The 22,904-nt window shown below is 39.2% G+C and overlaps 2 protein-coding genes across 7 annotated transcripts; both read left to right on the top strand.

Moving 5' to 3' along the window:
• Nucleotides 1-23: 23 nt before the first annotated feature.
• caprin2 (caprin family member 2) lies at nucleotides 24-9,082 on the top strand. Of its 5 annotated transcripts, none has more exons than XM_077501136.1 (21): nucleotides 24-189; nucleotides 1,448-1,702; nucleotides 1,783-1,845; nucleotides 1,926-2,012; nucleotides 2,079-2,317; nucleotides 2,503-2,585; nucleotides 2,950-3,027; nucleotides 3,480-3,517; nucleotides 3,912-4,061; nucleotides 4,815-4,856; nucleotides 4,932-5,057; nucleotides 5,171-5,258; nucleotides 5,640-5,680; nucleotides 6,249-6,344; nucleotides 6,429-6,500; nucleotides 6,770-6,910; nucleotides 7,317-7,416; nucleotides 7,648-7,709; nucleotides 7,841-7,892; nucleotides 8,152-8,174; nucleotides 8,307-9,082. In XM_077501136.1, exons 2-21 carry the CDS (start codon nucleotides 1,463-1,465, stop codon nucleotides 8,724-8,726), a joined length of 2,241 nt encoding a protein of 746 aa, XP_077357262.1. In that variant the 5' UTR covers nucleotides 24-189; nucleotides 1,448-1,462; the 3' UTR covers nucleotides 8,727-9,082. The 5 variants fall into 5 exon arrangements, with proteins under 5 accessions (XP_077357262.1, XP_077357263.1, XP_077357259.1 ...); XM_077501137.1 differs by having other exon boundaries at nucleotides 8,155-8,174; XM_077501133.1 differs by having other exon boundaries at nucleotides 8,152-9,082.
• A 470-nt stretch (nucleotides 9,083-9,552) lies between these two features.
• Nucleotides 9,553-22,402, top strand: ipo8 (importin 8). 2 transcript variants are annotated; one of them, XM_077500825.1, is made up of 25 exons: nucleotides 9,553-9,944; nucleotides 10,684-10,765; nucleotides 11,731-11,887; nucleotides 12,087-12,245; nucleotides 12,378-12,534; nucleotides 12,611-12,700; nucleotides 12,805-12,899; nucleotides 13,614-13,698; nucleotides 13,790-13,924; nucleotides 14,548-14,647; nucleotides 14,750-14,826; nucleotides 15,098-15,214; nucleotides 16,031-16,120; nucleotides 16,291-16,456; nucleotides 16,594-16,754; nucleotides 17,230-17,355; nucleotides 18,209-18,284; nucleotides 18,471-18,596; nucleotides 18,715-18,812; nucleotides 18,872-18,967; nucleotides 19,055-19,275; nucleotides 20,230-20,435; nucleotides 20,854-21,084; nucleotides 21,240-21,369; nucleotides 21,880-22,402. In XM_077500825.1, coding segments are annotated over exons 1-25 (3,066 nt in total). In that variant the 5' UTR covers nucleotides 9,553-9,860; the 3' UTR covers nucleotides 21,881-22,402. The 2 variants fall into 2 exon arrangements, with proteins under 2 accessions (XP_077356951.1, XP_077356952.1); XM_077500826.1 differs by having other exon boundaries at nucleotides 18,209-18,275.
• The last annotated feature ends 502 nt before the right edge of the window (nucleotides 22,403-22,904 follow it).

The raw sequence follows: 22,904 nt of genomic DNA on the forward strand, positions 1-22,904 counted from the left end.
TAGCTTTTATTACGTTCGGACTGACCCGGAAGTATTCCAAAAGGAGCGCACTATAAATCCAAAGCAGATCCAGAGGCGCCCTCTGCAAACTGACTCCTAACTACCTTGCAAAGCGTCAATGAGTAGGAGTGCTGCTGCTGACTTCACTTGTTTCGATATTGGAATTAACGCCCGATCTTGAGACACGAGGTTGGTGGTTTGGTTTGGTTTGGTTTTTCAAATTAAGTTCAATGATGTCTGGTTTGCCATGTTTTGGAATGATGTCAAAGGTTGAGTAGCGACGTGGTGGTTCATTTGTTATCAGTTCGATTTTTGTTTTCTGGAAATCGCGTTCGTTGACTAAAATGATTTTAAAGCATTTGCACATGGAGCCGGTTCACGTACTCACGCATGAAACACACTGCATGGATGCTTTGTGGCAATTGTTATGTGACTTTGAATTTACCTGTCAAACAATCCGTCTTGAATTAAATAATTGATTTTTTTTTCTTGCACGGTCAAAGAACATCTTACATCGTCGTCGTAAGTTGAAAACAGTTGTTGTTGTTGTTTCCCGTTTTTGATCACATACTTTTATTGAATATGTAGAAATTGCTTCAACATTGTTAAACGCCATTTAAGTTAAATTTACTATGATAAGAAAAATTTATGTGAAATTGATACTTTTAGAGGTAAAACAATTTCAGCTTTTTACCAGTGGCAGTTAAAATTAAATTCTATTTGATAAAGAGTGTGAATTTTCTGTTAATATTAAAACTAAATAAATAAATGAGAGAAGTAGTTGTTTCCTCTCGGTGTTTTCATTTTAGTTTGACTTTGAACACATCACAAATTTGCATCGATGCATGCACTATTATGTCGCATGCTAAAATGCTCACTACTTGAGCGAAGTTTCTCAAAGACTATTAACGCCTCTTTATAATCAATTTCTGTATTTGTTCTGCCTCCTGTTTATAATTGGTTGTAAATCCGCTGTCGACCACTAGATGTCAGGCAGCACACTATCTTTACCTATATAGGAGACTGGAAACTGTACCGTATTTCATATCATCTTAGATTTTGCTGTCTATTATTGAATGTCATTGTTCAATCCTTTAGTTTGTTAGTTTTGAACAAATTGTATTTATTTACTGTAAACGCAAAGGGATTGCTACACTGTTGCTCTGTTGATACAGTATATTTATTTATTGCTCTTGCACGCTCTCAATGTGTTTAAATAAGAGCTGCAAGTTATGTTTTATTTTGCGTCAACACAAAGATAATTGAGAACTACAGAAATCAGATATTTACTATTGAAAGCTTAAATTCTGAACATATAGACAATTCTAAATGGGAGGTATCTAAACCATTTGTCCATTATCCAAAAATAATGAATCAATGAATTTGACATTTGATTAGTTTTCAATAAATGGTTGCACCTCTAGGTAAATATTTACCTCTCTTCTAGTTGTGAAGCCTAGCAATGGTGCAGCTTCCTCCTTCCCCTAAAATGGGTGTCACACTTGCCGGTGAACAATCAGAAGAGAAGAAAGAAAGAATGGAAGGTTCTGTGATTGTTGCCAGTCCAAAAGGGGACTTGCCTGCAAGCCCGGGTACCCTGCCGACCTTTGACTTCACCACTTCCTATTATGGGTATGAAACCTATATAGAAGATGGACTTATCTGCCTCAAACACAAGATTCGCAACTTGGAGAAAAAGAAGGTAAGAATAAGAAAATGTGGAATAATTGGGGGGGGTGGTCGACAACTGTTTTTTTTTTTTTTTTGTCTTGCTTGCCGTAGCTGAAACTGGAACACTATAAGAAATGCCTGGACTCTGGTGAGAATCTAAACAAAGACCAAAAGGTGAGTACATGTTTTCAAAATGACACCCAATTGTGTGGTTACCATGACTAAGCTGTTTTTGTTTTTTTGTTTTTCTGTAGGCTGCTACTGATAATTATGAGCAGGTGGTGCATAACTTGGAGTTTGCCAAGGAGCTCCATAAAACCCTGGACAGCTTGACTCAAAACGTAAGATTTTAATTATTAGTTGACGCTTGCTTGAATAGAAGAGTAATATTTGTCCCGACGAAACAGCTGCTGAGGTCACAGAATAAGGCGGTAAAGAAGGAGCATTCGGTAAGGGTGGAAGTGGAGAGGAGGCGGCTAAGCATGGTGCTTCAAGTCCAACACCTCCTCACCAGCATACAACAGGCCCACGTCAAGAAAGACCTGCTACACGGACACAACCAGGCACCCTACTTACCAGCACGCCATCTGAACAGCTTGAGCCAGCTGGCCGCGTTACTCGAAGAGAGGCAGGATGACAGGCTGAGGTGAGTTACGTTCATGCCTATACACGATTATAATTTCCTTAAAGCTTTTTTTTTTTTTTGGGTGGCTGTTTTATAAAAGTGAAGACTTGTGTGCGTATATGAACTGAACAGATGCACAAACTGTGGGTGTAGACGTCACATAATAGACTGAAATTTGTATGAATTTGGTCTTTTCCGTGTTGAAGTTTAGAGCAGCAGATGGAGCAAGCGGCTGTGATCTACATTGACCTTCTGGAGGGGGAAGAAAAACCAGTGGCTGGCTCGACGTGTACGTATGAGAATTTACTTACTGGCATGACTCAGGCGCTCGATTGGTCGTTTGAATTCAAAGGTCCTCCGTTCCCGGCAACTGTAGTGCTCTTGAGCAAAATAAAAAAATTCCCCATTGGTCCTGCTATTGTGTCAAAGCTGATGTACTTTTTATTATTCTGATACAATATTTCAGAGTTTGTAGCTACAGTAATGGCAACTTGTCAATAGATGGCGCGAGAGCGCAACCACACCACTTAGCTAAGTCACAGTGGGATTTTGAAATTCTAAATGTGAAAGGAAGGGACCTTGTGGTTTAAAAAACAACAAAAAAACAGGATTGTCTTCTTTTTTTTTTTTTTTTTTTATTATTTGTTTTTCAGTCAAATTGCTGAAAGAAGAGCTTACCAAATTACTGAACTGCAAGTACTTCTCTTGTCTTCGTTCCAAAACCACTCCAGGTATGTTACAGCCGACATTACACTCAATGTTTGACTCCAATCCTGTGACAATGGTAGTGCTATTAAGACTCGTTTTTATATGCAATGTATAAAGGCTGACCTTAAATTAAATAACCTTTTAGAGGACAACAATGCCAAACAGATTATAATAATGATGATGACAATTACATGCAGGTAACCTTTTGTAGCCAATATGGTTTTTATAAAAGTATACTCGGGTGCACATAAACTATAGGCAACAATATTCTCGTGTGCATTTTATTGGAATGTAGATTTCTTCTACTGCTGTTCTAATGAGCACAGCATGTCCACCTGCTGTGCATACTGTGCATTATTTTTGGTTTTGGAACCTAGAGTAGCATTTCAAAACATTGTAACCAAAGACTGTATTTAAAAGATGACTTGTTGTTAACATCTCAAAATGTCCAATTTCTTTTGTATTTCTTTGATAGCCCCATCCAAGTCGACATGCTCTGAAGTTTCTAAAGCGGTAAGGTCACATTCCACTTGTTTGTTTTTGAAAGAGCGGCAACTGAAGTTCTACAGTCGAACCTTTTTGAGGTCAAATGTAATCTGTTCCAGTACAGTGCTCAATATCTGACTAGTGTACTACTATATACGACTATGAATAAAAGAGGAAATAATCTTAATGTTGTATATTATAAATTTGATTTTAATCAATTATAATTCCGAAACACAAACTTTTGAACTATGTTTCAATTAACTACAGTAGCATAATACCTTTTTATTGTAACAACTTGCCATTACTGGCATTTCAATTTTATAGACTTTCATGGCAGTTTTTCCACAGCTGTTACTTAATGTCTGACATTAAGAATTGTCTTCCTCACAATTCTGATGACGAGTTCATTGTTATGAGACAGGATGAGCCAATTGACTGGTGGGATTTGGACTTCTCGGATGAAGGCACTTCCCCTCAGGCTGCAGTCCCCAAACCATGGAAAGGAGCAGCCACTTCTATCCCCAAAACTCCCGTGACCAGCAAGTGCAAATCATCAGCTCCAACTAGACAGGTAAGCTAAGATGATGTGTGTGGTGTTTTTTTTTTTTTTTTTAATCAACAATAGACAAAACACTTGACATAATTTCTCGAATAACACGCTCGCATCATGAAAGTAATCCTTCCAAAACCGATTTCTCTTTGTAGCTATTCATGAATGCCACGCTCCCCCGATTTTCTGGTTGTTAACTTGTTATCCTAATCTGTACGGTTGAGAAAAAATATTACCATGAGACTGAAGTCTGCTACAATCACTGTCTTGAAGTTGCGCAATTTGCAGATGACATCCAACAGGAAACTGTATTCAAAGTCCCAATCAATGTTTCCCAGTCGCCTATACTAGTAAAAAGTTGCTGTCACGCATACTTAGTTTTTTAAAAGAAATTTTAAAGTTCTCTGAAGTACGGCAAACTGTAAATGAAAGACAAGTCAAACCACAAAAAAAATCATTGACAATTTTTTTTTTTTTAATTTTAAGTACAGCACAAAAAAGAATAGAGGGAAAAAATAGCAATACAACATAATGGACTGCCTATTTAGCACGAACAAGTGTTGATTTTTTTTTTTTTAATTCTGTAAAAAAAAAAAAAAAAAAAAAAAGGCACAATTTAACATAATGCAAACGCATCCTAAAATGTGTCAATGTGTCATTACACTTGAGAAAGCTCCATTCACAGTTCTAATCATCACAATTCCAACAAATGTCATCCTTCGGACAGATGACAGGATGCTAATATGTGAATATGTTCATTTTCTTTGATTTCAGGTAAAGCAGAGGAAAACTAAAAGAGAGCGAAGTGCCAAAATTGTGAGTACAAAATTGTTTGTTACAAATAATAATAATAATAATAATAATAATAATCTTGTTGTAATTTGTTGTCAGGACGTTGCCAAGCGTTTACCTGAAATGCAATTCAACTCTCCAACCTTCCCCAAAGACCCTGTCATAAGGAAAAAACACTTGGAGGACCTCATGACCAACATCCATGGAGCTTTCACTTTCATGCAGGTGGACGACTGTAACAATTGAAGACCTAGAACATTGTGCTAGGAATTTGATACTCAACATAAGCTTTGATGGCGGGTACTGATTTTGTTAAAGATTTTTACATTGGTGTCCAGGATTCTCTTCTAGATTGTGAGTCCTCTCCAGAAAACGGACACTTCAGAGTCAAAAGGGAGCCATCAGAATTGTCGTCATCTCCTCTGGGTAATGTAGATGCACTAGAAAGTGTAATTCTGTCATATTGGGCATGAATGCTTGACGTGCCAAAGAAAGAAAACTATCAATTGAGAAATATAGTACATGTACATTTCATCGTAGCAATCTATTGACAGGATGCAAATTTGCCCTTAGTGAGGGATTTTTTTTTTTTTTTTTAAACCTCTTTACTGCAGCCTTTTTAAATATTCCATGTACATCACTTTGTATGCAGCAATGGTTGTTTTAAAGTACTTTATAAAGTTGAGTTGAGCATCAAGGTTGCACTGACAAAATGTAAAGCACAGTTCTAAAAATGGGATTGTTGGTTTGAGAAATTTATTTACCTCAAATGTTTTAATACTCAATGTTTTTTGTCCCAACCAACAGCTGTAGGAAACTCAGGTGATGCCCTGCCAAAAGAAATGCATGTAAGCAGTTATTTATATTCAAACACTGGAAATGGTCTGCATGCCCCTTGTTCCAATGCCAGCTTTTTGTGATGTGGAAAAAAATTACATATTTTCAAACTATTTTCCACCATTAATGTAACTTGAGCAAAGTATGTGAGGGGAAAAAAAATAAACAAATGAAATGCTTGCCATATATTTCCACATTTATAGATTTCATCTTTGGTCCAGAATACCATCAAAAGATTGAGAGAATCTGGAGAACTCTCTGCAACTGTCAAAGTGGAGGCAATTATAAACAGTTCCAAATAACAATCAATGTTGGGACACAAACTTGAGGCTTCTCTTAGAAAAACGGAAACATGATGAGAAACAATCATCTTTGAATTCAAGGTTGTTGTTTTTTTTTTTTTTTTTGTACTGTTTTTTTTTTTTTTTTTTTTTTTTTGTACCGTTTACAGGTCACACGAAAGGTGGAAAGTGTTTTGAAAATTATTTATCTTGACATCTGAACAGGGGTGTGTTAACTTTTTTTTTTTTAATTTTTCTTAAATACCGTGTGTTAAATCTCTTCATTTTGCGTTCCCAGTCCACCCCACTGCCTACCAGACTTCTAGACTGCAAAGCCAGACTGACAAATGGGGATCAGTCCCTAAAAAGCTTTGGACTGGAGATTTCCTCAAATGTAAGACTCTGCGCAACAGTATGACATGTTTTGCAATATCCATTTTCACCCCCATTCCCCCCCCCCCCCTTCCTTTTTCTACAGGAGCCTGTGCATTTGGCTGAACAGAAGAAATTTTCTTCACCGTTATTTTCCACGCCAGAGTCTGCAATCTCTGTTAGTTTGAAGTTCATATGTGTTGGAGGGTGGGAAACATGGAGTAACTTCAGATCCAGTTATGAATTGATAAACGTGAAAGCAAAAGAAGGGGAGAAACGTGCACATGATGTATCTATAACAATTATACAATCAAACACATTTTTGTTTGATTTATGCAAAGTCAGAACACTAATTTGGAGGAAAGGATTATTAAACTTATATATTACTTTCCTCATTTTCAGGAATCTGAGACATGAACTCGTGTTATTGTTTGACATATTCCTCAGGCACTGGTAGCTGAACCGGCAAAGATTTCTCCCTGTGACAGGATGGCACCGAGCATCTCCATCCCTGCTCCAAAGCACACATTTTCCACACCGCCCACAAGGCAAACTGTCACCTCTGTACAATTTCATGAGATCTCATCAGTAAGTCTTCAAACTTGTTTATTCTTTTTTGGCGTTGATGATTATTCATTTGGTTTAGTTAGATTGAAAGATGACTGAGCAAACTGCTCTCCATTATGGATAATCATAATCATTCGCATCCTTTCCATGAAAGTCTTTTGCAACAAAGGGCTTTTCGTCCAAGACTCAGTCAGCTCTGCTGTTCCCATTTCATGTACTATTTATTCATATAATTGTAACACTCCACTGTATGGTATCGGGTTTTGCAATAACAAGCAAACATTTGTCATATAGCATTAATATCAGTACCACACATTTTATTTATGTTAATCTTCACTTAATTGTGCAAGCTTGAATATAGGCTACCGTATTATTATTTTTGCAACACTTTGTAATAGCGATATTATGCAATCTCTTTGTATTCTAGCCCTTCAATGGGAGTGCAAAGGTCGAGCCCAAGTTCAGCAATTCCAGCACCCAAACACCGCCTGAGTTTGCACCCTCAGAAGAAGAATCACAGATGCTGGGTACGCCTCTGCTGGCCTTCAAAGGGGAACTAAACCTTAAGTTGCCCAAATTTTATATATTCAATTTCACTAAATAAACAAAATCCACAAGATAAAGATGTTTATGTTACCTAGTTGGCAACAAAGTTAACCTGTGGAGTTGTATAGAATGCAGCCAAATAGTTTCATCATGCTGTTAAACATTTCAAGCACGAGACATTTTGATCCGGGCTTCTGATTTGTGTTTGGCAGGCGGGACGTGCATTTTTCAGACTCATCTCAAGAACTACGGCCCTCTCTTAGGTGTTCCAAGAGTAAGTAAATCTCAAAAGCTAAAGTAGCGCTATGCTAAATGCTTAACATAGCATACGAAAAGTGATTTAAGAACTCTATGTGCTACCTGCGTGTTCAAGAAACGTTTTTATAGCCTTTGATATGTTTGCAGGACTCTGGTTCCCAGCATGTCTGTGCATTCGGAGGACAGCATCAGCCCAGTGGTAAGAACACAAAAAAAGACCTACATGAATGAATACAGGACAAGCAAATATTACGCACGTGGATAAAAATAAGTGAATGTGAGGTTTTGTAAATTTTCTGTGCTGTTTTTTTTTTTTTTTTTTTAACGAATGCTCATTTTTCTTTCATTAACTTGATCTATGTGTGTTCATTATTCTGCCTGTTACAAAGATAGTGCTCCCCTTTTGATGCACACAATTTTATGTTTTTTGTCTTTCTTTCTTGTGTTTTATTCTGGAGCAGCCTGGCGCGAGTCGTCTCAGGTGAGCAGCCCAGACCGTGCGGAAGAATTCACAATGGCGGATTCAGGACATGGCGATTCCCTGCCTGTCTCCATCGCAGAGGTCCCGCATAGTCCTCAGGGCCACCATCACAATTCCGTTCTCCCCATGCAGCTTTACCCTTTCTCCCAAACGCTGAGAGTTGCCTTCACGGCCTCTCGCACAGTCAACTTTGCTCCGGGCAACCTGGACCAGCCCATTGTTTTCGATCAGCTGCACTGCAACCTCGGAGAGATGTTCGACACCCACATCGGTTGCTTTACCTGTCCTGTGAACGGACTGTATGTTTTCATGTTCCACATCCTTAAGCTTGCAATTAATGTGCCACTTTACATCAACCTGATGTGCAACGAAGAGGTCATGGTGTCTGCGTACGCCAATGATGGCGCACCGGATCACGAGACCGCCAGCAACCATGCCATCTTACCCCTCTTCCAAGGAGATCAGGTTTGGCTCAGATTACATCGTGGTGCCATTTATGGAAGCACCTGGAAGTATAGTACATTTTCTGGTTTTCTGCTTTACCAGGACTGAGCTGTGTGCGTGCTCTTTTGACTTTGTACCAAAATGTTGACACATCATTAGGTCAGCCAGCATACTTAGTACCCTTTTTCACACCAAAAGCTGATTAATATATCTAAATTTCTTTAAAATGTGAAATAAGGTTTCTGATTTATTTATTGACCTAAGTAGACAGGAGTACAACTTGATCACAAAGTCCGTAAAGCCAAGTGTGGACAATCAAACTTGCTGTGGGCTCTGATGGAACGGAAACTGTTTTGGTGGTGGGTATGGTGTTGAACACAAATGGCCAGTATGTTGAATTACAATCCAAACTAAAGAGGCCAATTTGGTCTCTTGTGGCTTAATAAAACATTGAGCAGTGATAATTGTGTGCTTGTATTTGCTTTTTAAGTTTTTTAAATTGTGTCTGAGTGCATTACTTGCATGTTTACTCACAGTTCAAAACTGGCTCCCAGGTTGTTGCTATCTGGAGGACATGACATTGTGTGTGGCATATAGGGCCATATTCTTGGTAGTACACCAAGCGGGAACGTTTATACATCTGTATTCAAATGCTGTGAACTTGGGCTGAAAATAAGTCACAAGTTGGCCCTGGCACAGTGTTTCAGGCTCCATCCCGGGGTTACTTTTTCTGGTTGTGACGTTTTTTTTTTGTTTTTTTTCCCCTCTGTCGTTTACAACTGTGTATTATATAAATTTCATTTAATACACAAACTCACGCAAGTAATTTTTTAACCAAAAGACTAGTTCGGGTGGTAAACACTCCCAGACGCAAGGTGTCAGCAAACTTCCAGAGCTTCTCATGAATGATGCCGTAAAGTGTGCGTTTTAGTCGCACTTTCAGTTTATGTTTACGTCCTTCAGTTCCTGATCACCGGCAGAGTTTTGTTGTTTTAAAAGCTCGATGGAATTCGTTAACGATACGATTTTGCTTCGTATATGAATCCACTTCCATTGGCTGATATAGTCAGTTGCGGCCCTCGTCAAAAGAAATATTTATTTAGGGTTTGTTTGGTCTTAACGTATCAAATTCAGTCACCGCTTGAACGACATTTTTGCATGTCCACTCCATAACGGCCTTCAGAATTAACTGAGTAGCGTCAATGGTATTTGCATGTAGTGTCTTTCGAGGAAAGTCAAGTGATGGATCCAAACCGGATAATTCAGGCTCTGAGGGGGACTATCGACCCGAATCTGAGAAGAGCGGCTGAAGATGAACTCAATCAGGTGGGTGCCAAAGATATGGTTCTCCCATTGTAATTATGAGAGGAAACTGTTTTGCCAGGGTTAGGGGCAGTGGCGTACAGAGAGACCGTTTGAGGGCAAGATGTATGGTGGTGGTGGTGGGTGGGGTGGGGTGGGTCTGTATGGCAAATAGCAAAATGTAGATCTAATGTACACAATTACTGTATGATCATTTGTGGTCAATCTGGTCACAAAGTAATAGTTTGTGATCCACACTACGTATAACATAGGCAAAAAGCAAAATTTGTTACAAAATAGCTGTGGCTTAAAAGTGAACAGTTGGGTCAGCAAAGTAAGAGCTCCTCCTAACCAAGAAAATGTAATTTGGATGTAGACTGTGTTAGGCCGAACAGCATCCCCACAGGGACAGGATTTATAGAGTTTCTTACACTTTTCTGCAACATAGATCCAACCAGACATTTTTGAAAAATGTATTTTTCCACCTAAAGTATTATTCTCATGTCACAACTCTAAATTTGTAAAATGGTTATCCAGCTACAGCTTGTAGTAGTTCCCGGAAAGAACAACCATAAAAAATTGGAGACTGCTAATTTCATTGTGTATATGTTTGTATGTATGGAGTGTTCTGGCAAGTCATGCCAGCTGCAGTTTTTATTTTATTTTATTTTTTTTTGCGAAACACTTTGGGTTTTTCTTTCATTGACTAATGGGTATCATGCAGTCGGTAGTTTAACTCTGAGCCTGCTCTGGTGTTTTTCAGTCCTACAAGATCATCAACTTTGCACCAACCCTGCTTCAGATCATTGCATCAGAGCAGGTGGAGTTTCCAGTTCGGCAGGCAGGTATGCTGTTCTGACCATTGAGTTAATATCTTGCAGATTTTGTCATGTTTGACTTCAGTCACTGGTGTTGCCAATTTGATGATTTATTAGTAGTTTGTAATAGACATGGGCATTTGACAAAAATGTACTTAATCAACAATGGTGAAAATGAATGATAGCTATCATGACTCTTGATGAAACAATCATATATTTAGAATATTAGTTATTCAACGGGCGGCACGGTGGGTGACTGGTTAGAATGTCTGCCTCCCAGTTTTGAGGACTCGGGTTCGAGTCCAGGCTCTGGCCTTCCTGGGTGGAGTTTGCATGTTCTCCCCGTGCCTGCATGGGTCTTCTCTGGGCCCTCCGGTCTCCTCCCACATTCCAAAGACATGCATGGCAGGTTAATTGAACACTCCAGTCCAAATTGTCCCGAGGTGTGCTTGTGAGTGTGGATGGTTGTTCATCTCTGTGTGCCCTGCGATTGGCTGGCAACCAGTCCAGGGTGTCCCCCGCCTACTGCCCAGAGCCGGCTGAGATAGGCGCCAGCACCCCCCGTGACCCTTGTGGGGAATAAGCGGTCAAGAATATTGATGGATCGATAGTAATTCAACTTTCAGTATAATGGACAAACTTCAGGTGCAATCAAGGACAAAAAAAAAAAAAAAAGCATTTATAACTGAGAAATATTAAAACGCAAAAAGAAAGAAAGCCCAATCTACTCTAAGAAGCAAAAAATATATTTATCATTGCATTTTTGTACAAGGTATGTCTTCTCATATGTTAGCATGCACACCGTTAGCAATTAGCAACAGCCTTTCATAATTGTACTTTGTATTTTATTGAGGCCAAAGTTTAAATGCGGGTTTCTGACTTTCAACACCAAGCCCATTCAAAAACACAGTGGGAATTTTTCTACTAGATATTTTGTCTTGATCGTTCTACATTTGTGATCTGTTTATCTGATTGTGTGTGCACGCCCACAGCGGCTATCTATCTGAAGAACATGATTGGCCAGTATTGGCAGGACAGGGAGCCATCGGTTGGAAAAGTGGTGTTCCCCTTCAACATTCATGAGAACGACCGCCAGCAGATCAGAAACCACATTGTGGAGGGCGTTATCCGCTGCCCCGAGACCATACGGTACATCTGTTCGCACCTGCCAAATTTTCATGCCAAACAGAGAGCATTTGTATTAGCTATCATAAGCTGATATTTTAATTGATCAGTATATGATTGGAATATAAGTCGGCATCTATAATTTGAATTGAAATCACATTTGACTGTCTCTTTAATCTAATCGTATGGCAGTAACAAGTTGTGCAACTTGATTGCTATGCAGCGCCCAGCTGACGATGTGTCTTCGAACGATCATCAAGCACGACTTCCCAGGACGTTGGACTGCCATAGTGGATGAGCTAAGCTTGTACTTGCAGTCCAACAACAGTGGCAGCTGGTATGGCAGCCTGTTGGCTCTCTACCAACTCGTCAAAACTTACGAGTAAGTAACCAGTTGGGGATTCCGAGGATGGAATTGTTGCGCTCACAAAGGAATCAAAACTGAGAAAGTTGTTGTCAGGTCTGGGGAAATGAAAGTGTCTTTGCTATCAGTGACAACATGTTTGAACTTCAGGTACAGGAAGGCAGATGAGAGGGAGCCGCTGCTTGCAGCCATGCAAATCTTTCTGCCGAGGATTCAGCAGCTCATCATTCAGCTTCTGAATGATGCCACCATCTTCTCGGCCCTCATTCAAAAACAGATCCTTAAAATCTTCCATTCTCTCATTCAGGTATGTTTTGCCTCTTTCATTTTTTTTTCACATTTTTTTTCTGCTGCTGATATTGATACTAATTTTCTACCTGCAGTACTCGCTTCCTCTCCAGCTGATCAATAACACGGTGATGACTCAATGGATGGAAGTCTTTCGTGCCATAATGGACTGTGACGTTCCCGCTGTACGACAAATTACCAACCTGTCGCTCAGAGTTATAATACATTGCATGTTTGAGGTCACTATTTACTGTGGAATCATAAGCTCACATTTCACTTCTTTTGTTAGGAGACTTTGGAGCTGGATGAAGATGACCGTCCCGAGTTACCATGGTGGAAGTGCAAGAAATGGGCACTGCGTGTCATTACGAGACTGTTCAAACGGTGAGCGTGGACCCCTTTTCGTCACACCACGATTCACTCACATGAACTCACAATAGCCTATTACACTAAGCTAATGTCCATGCTTTCGATTACCTTTTGAGAGTGTCGCCCCTGCCAACATGGCCGCCACGTAGCCTCTTCTGTTTGTTATAGTCTGAACTATTTGTGAAAAGTGCGGCACAAACCAGAAAAAAACCCCGCACCAATTTCTGCCTGTTGACTGCACAATAGTGGACAATTGTGGAACATACAGACTTTGACAACTCCTGTACAATGGGACACTATTTTTTTCTTCCTTGTCTATTAAGTCCAGTTTCCACTCTGCGTTGTGCAGATGCTGTCATCAATAAGTTTACGTAGCTGCTGCTTGTATATGTTATGTCGGTCATTTTCAGTCAGTGAAGAGAAAGTCCACAGACATCTCTTCTTATTTTAAGAAGAATTTTAGAACAGGAGAGAAAGAGACAGCAGGGGGAGCAATAGAGACTTAGTGAGGAGGAGGACAGAGTAGAGGAAAAGACAGAGCAGGATATGCAGCCAGCATCAGTAAGCAGCTGGACCAACAGGTGAAATTTTCACTGTGTGGCCTTAATAATGACATTGATGTATACTTTTCATTCTACTTGACAATTATGCACCCCTTTTTGTTTGTCCATCACATGATATCCCAAAAAAATCCATTTTCATTTGAGTTTTTTGTTTTGTTTTTTTCAGATACGGAAGCCCAGGCAACGTGACAAAAGAGTATTTTGAATTTGCGGATTTCTTTTTGAAGACCTATGCGGTGGCTTTACAGCAAGTAAGTATTTCTAAACTGAGTATGACATGAACAGTCGATCAAATCAATGATCATTCTTGCTCTGACTGTTCTGTTGTCACTGCCTGCCCAGGTCTTGTTGCAGGTAGTGGATCAATACAGACACAAGCAGTATGTTACTCCCCGTGTTCTCCAGCAGTGTCTCAACTACCTCAACCAGGGACTTTCCCATTCTCTGACGTGGAAACATATGAAGCCCCACATGCAGGTCAGAGGAAATGTGACGTTTGACATCATTGTTTGAGGGGTTATCTAACCTAATTGTCGAAATACAAGGCTCGAGATAAGCATATTTACATTGCAGAGAAAATGGAGTTTTTGTGTGTGCCTGAATTATTATTATTTTTTTTAAGAATATTGGGTGATATCGCCAAAAGCAAATCTGTATACATAAACTTCATTATTTTTCTCAGCATATCTCCCTTTTTTATTTTTATTTATTAATTATTTTTTTTAATGAATGAACATTGGAAAATTGAAAATTCGACATACTGTCCCAATAAGTAACAACATACATTGAAAGTACTTAGAGCAGGGGTGGCGAGATCCGGTCCTCGAGGGCCGCAGTCCTGCTGGTTTTGGATATTTCCCTTCTTCAACACAGCTGATTCATGATCAGCTCATCAGCAAGCTCTGCAGAAACCTGATAACGAGCCTGTTAATTGGAATCAGCTGCACTTCGAGTAGGGAAATGTGCAAAACCTGCAGGACACCGGCCCTCGAGGACCGCAGTTTGCCACCCCTGACTTAGAGGAATTTATTATTAAAGCAAGGAAAGAAATGAACTGCTGGTATTTATTTAGAGTAATTTGTGACCTCAATCTCTTGCAGACCATTTGTCAGGAGGTGATCTTCCCTCTCATGTGTTACAAAGATGAGGACGAGAGGCTGTGGCAGGAAGACCCATTTGAATACATCCGCATGAAATTTTGTGTGTACTTCCAACTTATATGTATACATTGAATTTGAGGACATGAGTAATGACTTTTAATGAAACCTTCCTGATGGGTTTTTATTTTTATTTTCTCTACAGACCTTTATGACGATCACGCCCTTCCAGCCACTGCTGCACAGAGCCTTTTGTGCAATGCTGCACGAAAGAGAAAGGAGGTGTGTCAAGCAGCTTTCGCGTTGCATTTTCTTGAATTGCTAGTTTAAAAAAAATCTGGTTATTTCTCTATTACATGATGTCTTTTTAAAAATATATATATTGTGCCGTATTTCTTTTTAACTATAGACTGATGAAAATAAGATAAGTAAATATAATGTTTTCCATTCATTTGAAATAACTGGCTTTTGCAAATGTTTCGGTTTGTGATGCAAGTCACAGAAATGGTTCCATTTGTAAACGGAGTCCAACACTGTGCTTTTCTCTTCAAAGGTTCTGCCTCAAATGATGGAGTTCTGCCATCAAATTCTGATGGATCCCACGTCTGACTCCCGGAGGAAAGATGGAGCACTGCACTGCATTGGAGCACTGGCTGAGCTACTACTTAAGGTATGGACATTATAGACAATGAGTGTTGTGTGATATTGGTAATGCTATTTACCGGTATTAAAATACCGTCGTACCTTAAGATACGAGTGACCCATCTTTAGCGTTTTTAGATACGAGCCATCGTATAATTGTAGGTATTTTCTCTGTTATGCCGTATTTTACCCATTTTTGTTTAAACATTGTAAATGTTGTTTTAAATCTTGTTGGTGGGTCCGCACAACTCATTTGCTCCCAAAAACGTATAAATATTTTAAATGTTTTAAGGATCCCAAAGAAGTATTTATATATTTTTTCACATTTTTTATGCTATAACATACAGAAGGCTTTGATGCAGCCTCTCAACTGCAAAGAATGGTTAAGAAACGGTAGTTATTACACAAACAGCCAACAGGTGGCAGCAGAGTAAAGGAGATCAAGCAGGACCAGGTTGAAAAAGAGCTCAATTACTCACAATTCTAAATAGATTTGTGAATAATAATGAAACTTTGCTATGTTCTACTGCTAACTGCTGCAAAACGGAAACAGATATATACATTTTTTCCTGATGAAAGAAGAGACTTTAATCTTTTTTTTGGTAGGTTCCATGTTTTTATAGCAATAGAACACAATATTCTGTGGGCATTGCAAACAAAATCAGTCGAAATCCAGTAAAAGAGCGGGAGTGCTTCTGTGAAAATGGCTGAGTTAACGTCATGAGTTCAGTGACTGGTTAATCCTCAGTTAAATAAAATGTACACATCATTGAGCTTTTGCACAGGTTTGAAGTATCGTTTTCAAAATTCTTCTTGTTTGTTTGGGCTTTTCCGTGTTCCACAGAAGCGGATTTACATGGAGCAGATGGAGTTGATGCTGCAAAACTATGTCTTCCCTTTGCTCAACTCTCGATTAGGTTACTTGCGAGCTAGGGTGAGTCAACCATACACTTTATAAAATTATTTCATCTTTCTGGGCTGTCACCAATTAAGGCAGTTAATCTGTAAAGTCCAAAAAAAAAAAAAAAAAGTCTGCAACCTTAAAATGTGAATTCACGGTCCTTTCAGTGAATGAAAGTTTTTGTTAATTTGTGTTTTTGTCAGTCATGTTGGGTCCTCCACTGCTTCAGTCAGTTGCGTTTCCACAACGTGTTGGCTTTGAGGAATGCTGTGGAGTTGGTCAAGAAGGACCTGGTTGACGACAACGAGATGCCAGTCAAGGTGGAGGCAGCCATTGCTTTACAAATGTTGATCAGCAATCAGGAAGAGGGTATGTTGACGAATGTCGTTCAAAAACATCATCGGCTGATGCTATTTGCTTTAGGCTAAAAAAAAAAGTATTTTAATGTACAGCAAGCGTCTATGCAACTAATGTGTTTTGTCATTTTTGTCTGTGTGCTTGTGTAGCAAAGCTGTACATCAGGCCGCACATTCGACCTGTTATGCAACAGCTGCTACATGTAGTCAAAGAGACGGAGAATGATGACTTGACAAATGTCATTCAGAAGATGATCTGCGAGTACAACGAAGAAGTTGCTGTCATTGCTGTTGACATGACGCAGAACCTGGTAGGATATTAGGATGCAAACTGCCTCCGTTTCCTTTTTGAAATTACACACTTTTGAATGCGTAAGTGACAAAAATGCAATTTTTTGTAAAATAAGTAGTGAAAGTGTGAGTTTATGTTTCGCTTTTGCTCAATGTCGAGCTGCATGCAAAATGTCTGACATGATGGCCCTCTTTATTTTGTCCTTCACGTCCTATTCAATATTGTTCTAATGATATACCAGCACAAACATGCCCAAAAAGTTTGAAAGCTTATTGGTGCAATCATTTTTTTTTAAATATTTTCAGAGGTTGACGTGGGCATACAGTAGAGAGGGAATTTCATATAGCATAACAGAGTGTTAATGCATCTGTCACGTGAAAATGATTGCAGAATGTCCCCACACTGCGATCGCCGATCAAGCCCGGATTACGTCATGTGTTGAAACCAAATCATAAAATGGATGGATATGACCCTGAGTGTATTGTATTTCCCAGGCTGAGATCTTTAGCAGGGTTCTTCAGAGCGAGGAATACGAGGAGAATGAGGACAAGACTGTCATGGCCCTCGGCATTCTCAGCACCATCGACACCATTCTCACCGTCATGGAGGACCACAAGGAGGTTACTCATACGCATTATTTTTCGCCGGACATTCAAAGTCATTCAATGGATTTTGCGAAATAGGATTTCATAAATATGTACATGCAGTTGATAGTCATGCTTTATTTTAATAATGAGTCATTATTATGCAATTTAGCAATAATAAATGTGATAAAAATATGTTTGTGTAGACAGGTGACTAGTTGTAAAATTACCTCAACACACCTGAATGTGGGAATTTTTTATTTTTTTTGATTAGTCGATGCCCTTATATAGTACACACTTTGGAAGGAGCAAAATGAAATACTTTATGGAATATTATATCGTATATGTAGTAGGGATGTAACAATAAGTGCTATATCGTGATATTAAAACTGCCACAATATCGTCGTCATGTTCACAATATTTAAAAGCAGCACTTCTCTTTTTAAAAAAAAAAAAAAAGAAAAAAAGTCAGGTTGATTTCCATTTGTGCAGTTCTAGCACCCTCTCGTGTCTAGTTTTTCGTGCAATGTAATTTTTATTAAGGATGTTTTGGCCCTTTTATGTTTAAAATCTATACTAATTGTCAGAGGAAGAGGAACATAATATGCCTGTGAACCGAGTCAATATGTGGAGGAGCTCAATGTGTGTTTACGTTAACCTTAATATTAAGTGTTATTAGAGATTGTAGGTGGTTTATATGCATTGCTGTTATGTACAAAAGCACAATATTGTACTTTTTTTTTTTTTTTTTTTTTAACAATATTGTGACCTTTTTCAAATTTCGCCAAACTCCCCACAATATTGTGATAATTATCGTATTGTGATGTTTGGATATTGTTACATCCCTAATATGTAGATGATTTTGTCTTCTTTTTATCTTCTACCTCAGATCACTCAACAGCTGGAGGGTATCTGTTTACAGGTGATTGGCCTGGTCTTGCAGAAACCTATCATAGGTATGGCAGGTGTGTGCGTGCAGGGGCATTTTAGTGTTTTGCAATTTGGCAAACTCACACTTTATCTTTTTTTTTTATTTTTTATTTTTTTTTTACTTTAACTTTAACTTATTTCCTGTGATGCTCATCTCGTATGTTAAGAATTTAAAAAAAAAGATGAGTGCTGCAAGTCACATTGATGGATGTCATTGACAGAGTTCTATGAGGAGATTCTGTCTCTGGCATTTGGACTCACATGCCAGACCATCTCGCCGCAGATGTGGCAGCTGCTGAGCGTCCTGTATGAGGTCTTTCAGCACGACTGCTTTGACTACTTCACTGGTTGGTCCCACCTACACTTACACTTAATGAGGTCACGAGCGTCATTTTATCGTTAACATTATTCGCTGATACAACAATAATCTTGAGCGAATTTAAAACAAATGTATCTGTGGTACAGATATGATGCCACTTTTGCATAACTACGTCACGGTGGATACAGATGCCTTCCTATCCGACCCCAAGAATTTGGAGATCATCTACAGCATGTGCAAAAAGGTAATCGAAACTCAATAAAAAGTTTTGCTTGGCGAGTTTTAATCATTCATCCGTGCTAGGTGCTGACCACAGATTCAGGCGAAGAAGCCGAATGCCAGGCTGCAAAACTGTTGGAGGTGATCATACTGCAGTGCAAAGGCAGAGGGATTGACCAGGTCACAAAGCGTTCCGACACGTCACGTCCCGACTCAAGAGTTTGGCTTGAAGTATAACGTGCGTGTTCTCTTGTTTCCCAACCAAAGTGCATCCCTCTGTTTGTGGAGGCGGCGCTGGAGCGTTTGACACGTGGCGTCAAGTCCAACAAGCTGAGGATCATGTGCCTGGAGGTGGCCATCGCTGCGCTTTACTACAGCCCGGCCATTCTCATGCACACTTTGGACAACGCACGCTTCTCCCAAAAGCCGCAGGCCATTACTGCCCACTTCATCAACCAGTGGATGAACGACACGGAATTCTTCCTTGGGTCAGAAACATTGTCCTTATATACACAATATTTATGAGTTATTTATTTCTCTTTACTCTGCTGAAGTTTTTTTTTTTCCTCCCGAATATCATCAAATAAATGTAAAGAGCAGACAAAGTAAGCTAAGTAAACATAAAAAAATTATTTTTGATAGGGATGTTCAGTACCACTTCTTTTTTTTCTTTGACGAGTACAACTACGATAACACTATTTGATATATATATATATATATATATATATATATATATATATATATATATATATATATATCTCCCCAACAAACAATGACGAATAATTTTAAAGACAGTCCTATACGTATACCCCCAAAATAGCATTATTCCTTAAAATTGCACGAAATTCATGGCAATTTTCTATTCTTCTGATTTGTAGTTCTTGATGGTAAAACGGCCAGAAGTCATAACGCCACAAATACCCATACTCGAAATAAGGCTCGGTATCATCCCAATACAGATATAGCTGGTATCAGCACTCCATCCCTCCTTTTCTATACAGGACTGTCTCAGAAAATTGTATTCAGAGAATTCAGAGAATATTGTAATAAAGTCCATTATTTTCTGTAATGCAATTAAATAAGCAAAAATGCCTTACATTCTGGATTCATACAAATCAACTGAAATATTGCAAGCTTTTTATTATTTTAATATTGCTGATTATGGCTTACAGCTCAAGAAAACTCAAATATCCTATCTCAAAATATTAGAATATTTACTCAGACCAAGTTAAAAAAAAAAAAAAAACATAATCAGCAATATTAAAACAATAAAAGGCTTGCAATATTTCAGTTGATTTGTAATGAATTCAGAATGTATGGCATTTTTGATTATTTAATTGCATTACAGAAAATATTGGAATTTATCACAATATTCTAATTTTCTGAGACAGGTCCTGTACTCCAGCTATGTTCACTGTTTGCATCTTTGATTCACTCCATAGGATCCACGACCGCAAGATGTGCATCATTGGCCTGACTGTGTTGATGGAGCTGCCGAGCCGTCCGGCGGCTCTGGAGGGCGTGGCCGCCCAAATCCTTCCTTCCGTTCTGCTCCTCTTCTTGGGTCTCAAGCACCTTTCTGCTTCCCATCACATCAACAAACCGGACCTGCTGGCCAGCACGAGGGCTTTGGATCAAGATCAAAATGGTGAGGCAGTGTGTGAGCGCGTGCGTTAGAGCTGAATGATATGGACAACGTTGCATGATAGTCATGCCGGTGTCGATTATCAATATGATATGAATGGACTGCGTTCATCCAACATTAAGTGCTTTACAGAAATCAAAATATAATGCAGAAGGATGTGGAAAGTGCACTTTTATTGATGGAGCTTACTGTCAGTCATTAGCGTCAACAAAAAATGAGATGTTTGATGTGAACGTTTATTAAATAGTGATTTTTTGTTGATATGTGGAGAGTTCATTTTAATGTGACTGATAAGATTTTTTTTCCCCATCAGTTTTTCATTTTAATGGGGCTACACAAGTGACACTACAAAAGTGCACTCCTGCAGGATGTTCGGCCTAATAATTCCTAGCAGATTTGGAATGATGTTTTTGATCTGCAGAGGAGATTCCCAGTGATGAGGACGAGGTGAATGAAAAGTGCAGTATTATGCAGCAGCAGCAGCAGCAATCTAGTGTGCCGATGGGCCAGGAAGATGAGAGCAATGATGATGAAGACGACTACTGGGACGATGATAATTGCTTTGAAGGAACACCTCTGGAAGAGTATAGCACTCCACTGGACTATGACAATGGAGAAGACGAATATCACTTTTTTGCATCTGCCCTTCTCAGTAAGTCAAAACGTTTTCCTCTCCTCTTCTGCGCATTTGTGAAAACTGCCTTTTTACTGATCAGTCAATCAATGCATCAACCACTCCATTTTGAATGAGCAGGTAAGGTTTGAAAATGTGAATCTGTGTAACTGGTGCGGTTCTCTCTCTGTCAGGAATCCAGAGTACAGATGTGGCTTGGTACCAGCGTTTGACGGCATCCCTCAGTGATGACCAGAAATCCCAACTCCAGGAGATTTACAGCATCTCACAGCAGAGAAGGAGCACTGCCACCAAGGGCCAGTGGTAAGGAACATCATGACGAGCGACAGACAAACAAACACGGATCTTGGATTTGCACTCGTGCCAAGCATTTTCATTTTCCTCGCTTCTTGTACAGACATCAATGGTACGTTGATAGGAAATGCGGAAAGTCAACAACTTTGACAGATGAATCATAGTTGGATTCAAAAAGAAAACTCAATAAAGCACAAACTGGAGCAATCAAATGGAGAAGAATTTTGTGTCTCCATAAGGTTGAATGAACCGTTCTCATCCAAGGTGGAGGCCAACAACAGTTTTCACCGTAAAGTGCGTTTCTGCATGCACATGCTGAATTTGTACAGCCGCTTCTTGCCCCACATCGCTCATCTTATGCACCCTTGTACAAAGTCTTAGGCGGCAAAAGACCTGTAAAGGAGGTCGACAGGAGCTTAATACTGCGAAAAGCACATCCATATATATATTATTACAATTGTACACTTGGTGTGGTTGTGTTTTTTGTTGTTGTTGTGTCAAACTTTTTTTCTTTTTCAGAATTCCACTGAAGTGCTGAAGATTTTTAAGAAGAGGATCTGACCAGACCTTATCTCAATGCATTGGAGGTTCAGGCAACTTTAGGTCAATATTCTGTCAGACTGGCTTTTATGTCATTTGGGACATTGTGCAATTCGTATAGTGCCCACACTCCACCAGGACTGACTGTATTTATATTTTCTTGACATTTCAAAACGTCATCGTTATCGTTCTTACTGGTAGTGTTGCCTTTGTGTGGTTCTCAAAAAATAACACAAACACAAATATGTGTTTGCATGTAATATAATATAACCTCCTGTAACTGTCGCTGTAGCAAACAATTTCATCAGATGGAATTTGCGCGCTAAAGTTTTTTGTCAGGGTGCTGGGTTTAGAAACTGTAAGATTGATGTTTACTTTTGAGATACAGTTATGTCTGCAATCTGGCGATGGTGTCACAACAAAGAAATGGATTTTCATGTTTTGTGTACTGAAAAATTTTACTGAAACAATTTTGAGAATCATAAAATTATGTAACATCTCACAGCTTGCTTTTTTCCTCTCAATTATTAAATTACAGACTGCCACACCAAGTGCATAAAAAAAATCTCAAATTCGTGTATTCTGCATTATTAACCTCTATTTCTTCATGCAATCACTGATTCACACCATTCCAACATCACCACACAAAGAGAATATAGCACGAGACCCAAATGAAAAAACGGCTCATCTATTTGCTTGAGTAAGCCCTGGCTGCAGAGTGCAGTTGGAAGGCGTGGCTCAAAGTGGTGAGGACAGAAACATTTGACTCCACTCACGTGGATTTTCCACCTCTCAGCACCTTCTTCTTTTTGCTTTTTTGCTGCTTATTTCCTTGGCGGCTTTCAAGATGTGTTTAATTATGACGGCATTATTTTCTCACTTTATTGAACAACAAAAATTACAAACTGACCAAAATCCAAATCCTAACTTCAACCATCCAGGGAGTGCGCCAAAATATCACTTTTCATCTCTTTGATGCCAGCGAGCATTCACCTCTCAACAAC

This window comes from Festucalex cinctus, chromosome 16 (genome assembly GCF_051991245.1).
Source record: "Festucalex cinctus isolate MCC-2025b chromosome 16, RoL_Fcin_1.0, whole genome shotgun sequence".
NCBI classification, from domain to species: Eukaryota; Metazoa; Chordata; class Actinopteri; order Syngnathiformes; family Syngnathidae; genus Festucalex; species Festucalex cinctus.